General features: G+C 49.4%; 1 protein-coding gene across 2 annotated transcripts in view; it reads right to left on the minus strand.

Moving 5' to 3' along the window:
* The window catches only part of SEPTIN11 (septin 11), a 44,546-nt gene that overhangs the window by 11,565 nt on the left and 22,965 nt on the right, over positions 1–10,016 (minus strand). For both annotated transcript variants that reach the window (XM_031063667.1, XM_031063666.1), the window contains exons 2-6: positions 7,723–7,837; positions 5,507–5,702; positions 4,323–4,509; positions 2,503–2,664; positions 788–884 (exon numbers count right to left, since the gene is read on the minus strand). In XM_031063667.1, the coding sequence (XP_030919527.1) occupies positions 788–884; positions 2,503–2,664; positions 4,323–4,509; positions 5,507–5,673 (613 nt within the window). In that variant the 5' untranslated portion in view covers positions 5,674–5,702; positions 7,723–7,837. The remainder of the gene's footprint in view (positions 1–787; positions 885–2,502; positions 2,665–4,322; positions 4,510–5,506; positions 5,703–7,722; positions 7,838–10,016) is intronic.

Consider the following 10,016-nt stretch of genomic DNA (forward strand, 5'->3'; position numbering starts at 1 on the left):
ACTGGGGCTGAGGCCATCCCACGCCAGCACGGGCCTGAGTTCAAGGCCTGCGCTGGATTTGCAAGATCTGTGCATTGCCCATCTGTCACAGGGCTCCTATCTCCCCACCCATTTTGGCACCAGCAAGGTGATGATCTGTTTGCTCACAGGATTTCACTTCCCACCCAAACCCACTCAAAATCCTAGCACTCACAGGGGCTTGCAGAGGCCAAGTCTAAACTCAATCTCCAGCTATCTGGTCCTAGTCTTCTGGGAACAGCAAGAACCCAGAAGGACACAGGTCAAGTCCAAGACCTCCCAAATACATCAGCTTCTTTCCTAACTGTTTTTCCCAGTACCATCCTCTGGTAAACACAACTGAAGTCTCTGAAGCTGCTTCAGGGGCAGCTGGTATTACTGAGAAACCAGAGAGTTTTACAGAACTGCACTGTGAATGCTCCCCTGCAGCTTCCTGGGCCATTCTCCAATGGGATACACAACTGAAGCCACAAGGAGACCATCACCATCTCAATTCTGTATTTCTCAGTGCTAGCTGGAAAGCAAGGATCAGCTCTGGATTTTTGGCAGCTTCAGCAAAGCCTGGGCTGCAAACAGTGTCCTGGCCAAACTCTGCCCTCCTGCAGGAAGGAGCTTTTGGCTGCATGTCCAGATGCCCATGCTCAGATCTAAGCTGCACTCTCTCAGATTTTGGTAAAGGCCGTCCAGAGATGGAAGTAACAGAACTGGTTATTCTTGGATCAGAAGGGGATAGGCTGAGAAGGCCTGGCTCGTGCCCTTGGTAACGTACCCTGCACGACACCCCAGGGGTACTGCCTGGCTTTCGCCATCTTGTTGCCAATCTTCACTTCCTCAGTGCTGCCAACCACGGCAAAAGGAAGGTGGACCTACAAAAGGAAAGGGACAGTGAGGCCGGGGATTTCCTTTGCTGCCTTGCCAGAGATTGTTTCTCAAGAAAGCTGTTTACTGGGGCAGCTCTGCTAAATTTAAGTTGTTTAAACGCCTTTGCAATTCGTCTGGTGTTTCAGGAAGAGCAACAGGACAATCTGGATGAGAAACCTGATCAGACTTAAAGCCCAAAATTCTGAAGTCATAAAAATACAAGATACGTACATTGTTTTCCATTTAATTACAAAGCACTACTGTCTTAAGCACAGAACAAGCCTTACAAATTAGAACTGAATTTGAACACCGAGAAAAAAGAACCGTGAAACAATAAAAAAGAAAATACACTAGATCCTCTCAAAGAAGGCAAAATTCAGGGGGTTTTGGTGCTACAAAGAACTGCTAATGCTTCCTCTTACACAGGGCAAAGCTGTGAGCGAGGGGAAGAGCAGAGCTGACCCAGCCCTCGGCTGACACATCTGAGTCATGGAGCTCTGCTCCGTCCAGGTCTCTCTGTGGGTGTGGTGGGGGCAATCTGGGATCTACTCCCAGAAGTGTGGCTGCTGCCAGGAGGGAGCTCACCTCAGCTGCCAGCCCAGCCCAGGCCAGTGGAACTCTCCCTGCCTTAACAGCATCCAAAGGGGCTGGGTGCAAGCTCTGGGAGCAGGAGCTGTGTCAGCCAAGCTGTGGTCACAGCCGGGGTGGGAGGGGAAGATGTCAGGGCAGAGGACATGCGATTATCTGGCAAAGGGGTTTCCCAGCAGCCAGGCTGCACCTGAGGAAGGCAGAGCTCTGCACACAATGCACACTGGTAGAGCCATATGCCGTCTCTGCGCCAGCTTCTCCCCGTTCAAACAGCAAGAGGGGCAATAGGGAGCTTTGGAGAGGGTCTAACATTCAGCTGGATGAGATAATTGCCCATCTACCAGCCCTTGAGCAGCAAAACACACAGCAGCCTTCAAGTAGCAAAGAAACAGCTTAATCTGAGTGCACGTGCTTTAAGACTGGCACATCCTCTTGCGGCCAATCAACACCTCACTGCCAGCAACCCTGAGCTCAGATTCTTCCCTTTGCACCCTGAGTCAGGCCCTTGCCAAAGAGCTGCTACCCTTGGTAACCCCCACTAAAATGTTGGGTCCAGTCTAGCTAGCCCTTAGTGCCCTCCCACCCGGTGTCCAGAGGCAGGGGAGGAGGTAACAGCCAGAGCCACTGATGGGCTGTGGAGTGCTGGAACATCAGTGCCGTGCCCTGCTCCCAGCGGAAACCGAAACAAAGGCGGCAGTGAATGAATCACCCCCACGAACCAGCCAGTGGTCGTTTGGGACAGGAAAGCCAAACCTCAGCTCTCTGCCCTGACCACACTGAGGCCCTGCCTCCCATCCTCTTCCTTTCCTGAGACGGGAATACTGCAACAGGGGAAGGATGTGAGAACTGCAACGGGGGAGAAGTGTTTGTGACACAAGAAAACATATCAGACCAGGTACTGCCAGCCCCCAAAAGCCTTCTGGCCAGGCTGATGTCCATGCTTAAATTGCAGTTTTGAAGCCAAGCAAGACCCAGCAGGGCCATCAAGGACAGGGCCAGGCAAGGCAAGGGCAGGCAGCCGCCCAGATAACATACACTCATGGTGGCATTGATCTCGGCCACTGTCTCCTCATCAGTGGGGAACTGGTAGATCTGGACGCCATTGCTGACCAGCTCGCTCATGATTTTGCTCTTGAACTTGTGCAACTCGTTCTTTGCGATGGTGTCAGCCTTGGCAATGATGGGGATGATGTTCACCTGCAAGACAGGACAGCACAGGTTGTATCTCTGGGAGAGGACAGAGCAGGACACACAGTGACAGTCCTTAAGTGCCACCAGCCAGCACCCCCAGCAGATGAACTTCCCTGGGGCTGCTGCTGCCAGCAGCACCACCTCAGGCAGGATTTCCAGGCAGCAGTGAGGCCTTAGAAAGAAGTCAAATGTAATTTGGCAACATGCTATTTCCTGTCCTGTCATACTCCCCTCCTCATCTGAATTGGCTGGACAGGAAATGCTGTCATAGATTATTATGAGCTGCTCCAAAAAAAAAAAAGAGAAAGGAAATGACCATCTCTGCACATCCCCTGGTACTGCAGCTGGCTGGATTTCAGCTGGAGCCACGCTCAGACAACAGCCTGTCACAGACCCCCACTTGGGGAATGTCACCAGGGACACCGGAGGGGCAGCAGAGCTGCTGTCACCCCACAGGAGGTGGAAGCAGATGGTGCCTATCCACCCCTGGGACACACAGGACAGGGGCTGGCAGTAACACAGGCACACTTCCCCCACCTGTGTGCCCTCATGTGCCCCTGGACACTGCTGCACTGCAGGACCAGGGATCACTCCTCCCTGCACAGCTCTGAGATGAAAGATGAGTTACTGCCTCTCTCCCCTAGGCAGGCTGTTGGCAAGGATAAAGACCCTGCCTTCTTTCCCTGTCTCCTGCCTTCAGAGGGACAGTTTCTGCTTTTGATCTTGCAGGTTTGCTTTTCCCTGCAACAGTAGACAGAAACTGTACTGAGGATAACAGTAATATCGACCTATATGGAGGGATCTTAACTACAGTACTTAAAAATCCTCTTCTATTACATCACTTAATTCTGTTTGGAGCTATTAAATCCCCCTTGGCCAAAAGATAGTCCAGGAATGTCAATTAGCTCATTTGGGATAAATCTCCATAACCTTATTTTCAGTTGAAGAAGGCAAGGAACTTTCTCCTCACCACATAAAACCCAATTGATTGGCCTCTAGGAAATAAAGAACCACTGTCATCATTGATGTCCTGCAGAATCAGGATCCAATGAGGTGCACAGTAGACTGATTTAAATTGCTTAATCATGATGGAAGGGAGCACAGAGAAGGCTCAGTTTAGCTACTCAGGCTCTACATTTGTACCTCAGTTATTTTTCCTAGAAGAGGGACAATCTCTTTTGAACCATGTTTCAAACCAAGCCCATGAGGGTACCTGGAAGAGCAGATGCCAACTAACATATTTATTCAGATTCTTGTTTATGACTTTACAGCTAGAACACCACTACATTTGCAATAGCAGATCAAATCACTGTTTTTGTCTAGCTGGATGAGGTCAGAGCAAGCAGACACAGCACCTCCATTTGGTTTTAACTAACTAGAAAGACAACCTCAACTGTCTTTATTGACTTTAAAAATGAGCTGGGGAGCACATGGCCAAGCTCCCCACCCAAGGTAGAGCTGGAAAAGAGCAGGAGTCCAAACTCTGAATAAATCTGTGCAGCATGTGAAGCAGAATAATGACCCATTGTAGCAGTTTGCCCCAGGTACACCTCTCACACTTTTTGTCTGCAGTTCTCCGCTACTAAACCCAGACATGATTTTCCCGAGCAGATGGCAAGATAATGAAAGCACTACAGGGCCGTGGTGACCCAGGCAGCCAGTACCTTACTGTCGAGCTTCTTCATGGTGACCAGGTCCAGGGATTTGAGCGAGTGTCCGGTGGGAGCGATGAAGTAGAGGCAGGCGTGGATCCGCGTGTCGTGGTAGTTGAACAGCGACCGCTTGATCTTCAGCTCTTCCTGCAGGTAGGCTTCGAACTGGGCGTCGATGTATTCCACTATGGGCTTGTAGCTGGGGAGAGAAGGCACAGAGAAAAGCAGGGAATTAGAGCTGGGACCACACAGGCCACTGATGAACACTCAGGAGCTCTGTATGGCACAGGACAAGCACCGCTTTAGGATACTCCCCACCAACCTACAGTCCCTCCTTCACAAGGGTATGTTTCCACTTGGTGCACAGGCAAAGCACAACAGATATGACAGCCCTCAATTTCAGGTGCATGGAAACCACACAAGACTGCTAACCTGAAGAACAATGTCTCTGGCAGACCAATTCAAGTCTGAGCTGCTGCTCTGCCAATCTCACTGGAAATCATCTAACAAAAAAAACTTAAACATGAATACATGACCTACCCCGTAGCTTGTCCAAAATTTCATCATCTTAAAAGAGGGAAGGGAGAGTCACAAGATAAGAGGGACTTGTCAGGAACTAAAGCCTATGAGCAAAGCTCAGAAGACAACTGCATCATTCATGGACATTGGTGGGACCATTTTGTTGGAGAAAAGGCAGCTCATGCAGCGTAACATGTCCTTATTCAAATTAACTGTTTGTGCTTCTGGAAAGAAAATTGTTTCATGTGTTCCCCCTTCACCAAGGGCACCTTCATGGACATCACTAGGTGGGTTTGAAAAATGACTGCCTCTCTGGTTTCCTGGCTTATGGAAATTCTGTCTCTGACCATGAGACACCAAAAACCTCAGAGACATGCACAAAGAAAGCAGTAAGGCCTCACACTGGGAGAAATGTTAGAGAAAACCCCATAAAAAAGCAGAGCAAAGGAGGACTGGGAAGCCTCAAACTGGAGGACAGAGCAAATCACACCCACCACAGCCGTATGTGCCAGGACACAGAAGGAGAACAAAAGCTCTCCCTAAGCCCTGCTGCCCACCCTTCTGTCCGCAGGGTTAGGCAGGAGCAGCATCTGGGACTGGGAAACACCCCCAGAACCTGCTGCCCACCTCAGAGGGCACCACCAGGGGGATTTGTGTCCCAGCAGAGCTCAGATTACCTGTCATCCTTGTTGATCTGATCACCAAACCCCACGGTGTCCACGATGGTCAGCTTGAGGCGCACGTTGCTCTCCTGGAGCTCGTAACTGCGCGCTTTCAACCTGACGCCGGGCTCGTTGTGCGTGGCGGGCTCGCTCTCGAACTTGGTGTTGAACAGCGTGTCCATCAGCGTCGACTTGCCAATGCCAGTTTCACCTGAGCACACAGAAGTGACAGAAGGGTCAGGACAGGGCCTCCCTCGCCTCTTTCTCTGGCCCGTTCCCCAGGTTAAGGAGTTATGCCACTTGGGCAGCAGTGGAATTAGGCTACATGCACATTGCTAAGCAAGATAATCCCTGCGGGAACAGATGTCTTCAGAGACAGTCCCCATCTTTACCACTGCCCCAGGACTGACCCAGGAACTTTCTTAATGGTAGCAAGTTGCCAATTCTCTCAACACTTGATTCCCTCATTTTGTTTCAGCTTTTTTCAGGCAGTTTTGTTGTCTCAAGAAGATCATCCAATACCCATAGTGCAACTTAAGACAATAAAAATCTGAGACAGAGAAATATATCCAGAGTTCTTAAAGAAAAAGGCACACTGGTTAAATACCAACTTTTAAAACTATTACAGTTTCACTAATCCCCAGTGCAATTAGTAACATGGATGAAAGCATTAGCCTAAATCCCATTTTTCAGTCAAAACTGTTTATTTAGCAATTACACTCTCAAGCAGCTATTGCTACCCATGCTGTGAGCAGGGGTGGGCTGAGGCAACTCACACAGAAAGCCAAATCCTAAACTGATGGTACAGACTGCCTGTGGCTGAAGCTGCGAATTTTAGGGAGCTCCTGATGTGAACTGCTGTGTTCTATGCCAGATAGGCTCTGCAGCACTTCACATCCCAATTAGAAGTCTCACATTACAACACTGAATTTGTGTCCTCTCTCAAATCACAATTTTAAACAGTAATTTTTTTTCAAGGCTGAGATTTCTGTTCCTTGGCCAACTGCAGCAGTTTGTGTGGAACGTTAATATGGGGTGAAAATCAGTGGATGGGCACATTTCACAAGGAAAAAAAGAGGTGGATCAAATTGCTAATGGAGACATATTAAGTCACGCTAAGAAAGGCATATTTACTTCAAGAGAGAAAGGCAATTAATTTATGCCATTTTGATCAAAGAGCTGCCTGCTAATCAGGCTGTTCCCTGCTGGATTGAAATGGTTTCATGCTGCTATGAGAGTCACGTGAGGGCTGGGAGCTCGAGTGTGCACAAGTGCAACTACTCTCTTATCTCCTCCTTTCACACACAGAGCTACAGAGAGGAGTCAAGTTTGCTAGATTTCTTTTCAGGCAGCTCACAGAAATTCTCAATTTGCTGTAGAAAAATCACAGTCAGAGGGTTGTGGGGTTTTTCCAGCTAATTAATGTAACTAATTAGAAGGGACAATACTCCCCTCTTGGAGGCTTGAATGAACAATGAATGGAAAGATGATGTTTGCAGCCTGCACTGCCAAGCTAAGAGAAAAACCCAGCAGTTTTGTCTTTTTACAGAACCAGATTCTGGGTTCACTGACAAGCCAAAGCTGGCCTGGCTCACAGCTCCCTGGGGCTGAGCAATGGATTTCCAGCTGTGGAGCAGCCACAGCGTACCAAGACAGCAGCTACATCCCCACAGCCAAGAGAAGATGCTGCCTCCTTGTATTTCACCCTCTGAACAATTTGGGAGAAGTAACTCAGGCTATTAAACCAACTTCCACATCAAATACAGCAGAGGACAGGTGACAAGCTTTGTTCTCCAGTACATCATTTAGAGACTAAAAATGGCATCGTTTCCAAGTGGAGAAACTAAGAATGTAAGGATACAGGCAAACCCTGGAAGGGAAGGAATGCAATTTGGTGAGAAACAGCCTCCACACCCAATCCAGAGAAAAGCAGATTTAAGTTAGTATCCTTTTAAAAATACATTTAGTTCTCAAGTTCAGTTTCCTTACAGGCAGCCTTTGGGGAAAGCAGAACCACTGGATGATCAGAGGGATAGATTTTAACAGCTAGCACTTGCCATGCTCTGACTCAGGGGACAGGGCAGAGAAAGGGGAAAGAGGAACACTCCATTTCATTATGGAGCAGCTCTGGAAAGACAAGCATAGCCTGCAGGGGCTCAGCCTTGCCCTGGGCAGGGGGAGAAGGTGTGAGTGTGGGGCTGTGGCCCCTGAGGGCCCAGCAGGTGACCTACCCACACACAGGATGTTGAAGCAGAAGCCCTGTGACGTTGACTTGTTGACCAGCTGGTCTGGGAGGCTGTCGAAGCCCACGTGGCCGGACAGGGACAGGTTCCTGAGGTCATCGTTCTGTAAGAGCCAGGAGAAAAGCAGAAAACCATTCAGCAGGGTTTCAACACCCCTGGCAGGGAACAGGTCCTGTCAGAACTGCATTAAGGACATAGAGACTTTTGGGACACAGGATCTGTGTCTTGGGTGTCCCTCCCAAACACACGCTCCTTTTCCTTCTATCCGTCTCTGCTGTGGGGCTCAGGAACTTAAACATCCCCAAACCAAACACCACCACACTGGTTCTCCGTGCTTGTCACCAATAAACCATGATTCTTTACCCTAAGATTATTTTGGCAGACACCTGGAAAAGAGAATGGAACACAGAGCTGTGAGCTGACCAGTTCCTATTCAGCTGGTGAAGCAGGTGAAGCTGCCTCCTTCATGTCCACTGCACAGCTACACAGCAGAAACCAGCCAACCTTCCACTTCAGAACTTCCCCAGCAGCATGGGAAACTCCCCAAACTTCCCAGTGAGGCTGGCTCCCTCAAGAAGCACACTGAGGAGTGACACAGGTTGTGATATGACCCTGCTTGCAGCTCCAAAAGCTGTTCCTGACAGACACCTGGGTAGGCGAGCTGAGAGCCAAGGTGGTGCTTTGCTTGGCTCAGTGTGCCAAAGGGAAGGAGCAGCTCTCACACGTGCTCTGTCCTCCCAGGACTACAAGGGAAATGCCAACATTCTTGGCCTTTTCCTCCAACCCTTCAGCATGCCCACAGCAGGACACAGCTCAGATAGCAACTGTGCCACCAGAGCCAGCTAAAACTCTTTCCAGCTTTTCCAGGCTTTGACAGGATGGGAATAAAATGAGCATGCTGCTCTGCCATGCCTTGGTTTACAAATAACCTGATCTGACACGAGGTGAGGAAGCAGGGCACCGTTCCCAGTGTTTCCTGTGTGACCTGCAGAGCCCCTGGTGCTGCCTGTGCACGTCCTCAGCAGCAAAAGAAGCCAGGCCAGGCAGCCCAGAGGTGCCAGTCACCCCTCATGACCCGCTCTCCTCCTCAGGGCTTGAGCTGACAACATCCAACACCCCAAAGCTGCTCTGTGGAGGGCAAGGGAGCAGCACAAACCTTACAGAAGGGAGGTTTGACACAACCCCCAGTTTGTGTTTGGGTCCTTCCCACAGCAGCTGTATGGCAATCCACAGAGAGGCTTGGAAAAGCAACCCGGCCCAGTTACCTCCTTCCCTGGCAAGTCACGGTTATGCCAAGGTCCCCAGTAAAAGAAGCAAGCAAAAAAAACCCCACCAACTTGGTAGACCTGGAGCAGTTCTGCTGTTATTTCACAGCATTTTTCTCCTAAAGTTAGTTGTCCTTAATTTGGCACCTTTCTCCAAACCCAAACCCTTCCAATGGAGTCACTCCCCAAGGCCACAATAAATTACAGTCGTGGGCAGCCTCAGCCTGGTTTAAAGATGCTGGCAAGCTCCAGCTTCTTTCCACAAAGTGGGTTTTGGACCAGACATAGACAACTCTTTGGTTGTTAAGAATCAAAAGCAGAGGAGGACTTCCCACTCTCTGCTCCACTTCCCTCCTCAGAACACAATGGACCAGGCACCAATCGCAGGGAGAAATGAGTTACATTTGGGTTGAGTGCCTATGAAAAGAAACTCAGACCTAAAGAAATACCAAAACTCCCTGAGAAAAGCGACATCTCCAAGTGAAAATGCCTCAGTCTGTGCCAGGAGTCTGGGCAAAAGGATCCTTTCTGCCATGCTGGCATACAGAGCCTGGCACCTGTGCTAGACACCTGAGCCTTCTCTCAGCATCTAAACCAGGCTTGTCCACAGCTAAATGCCAATTTACCAGCCTGCTCACCCTCCATCCCTCTGTAAGCTGGGAGCTACTCACCAGCACCACACCACAGAAGCTTAAGGTGATTAAGAGATGCTATCTCCTTCACTCAGGCTGGGTAAAGAATAACCACCCAGAAAGACCATCACCTCATTCACCCCCAACAGAAATTTCCCTGGAAAAGGTCTTGGGATTGATGTATTACATGAATGGCTTAAATTAAATATTTGTAACATTAGTATTTCTAGAAAAAATGGTGGGCTTGGGTTTATGATCAAGTGAAGGGAGCTCGGAGCAGATCCCAAAAGCAAGAAGTGCCCATGACTCACAGGCTTCACAGAAAGCGGTGGGTGTTGGACATCCCTCAGCACAGCACAAGTATCTCTTTCCCCGATATCTTTTT

Source organism: Geospiza fortis, unplaced genomic scaffold, assembly GCF_000277835.1.
Source record: "Geospiza fortis unplaced genomic scaffold, GeoFor_1.0 scaffold909, whole genome shotgun sequence".
Taxonomy (NCBI): domain Eukaryota; kingdom Metazoa; phylum Chordata; class Aves; order Passeriformes; family Thraupidae; genus Geospiza; species Geospiza fortis.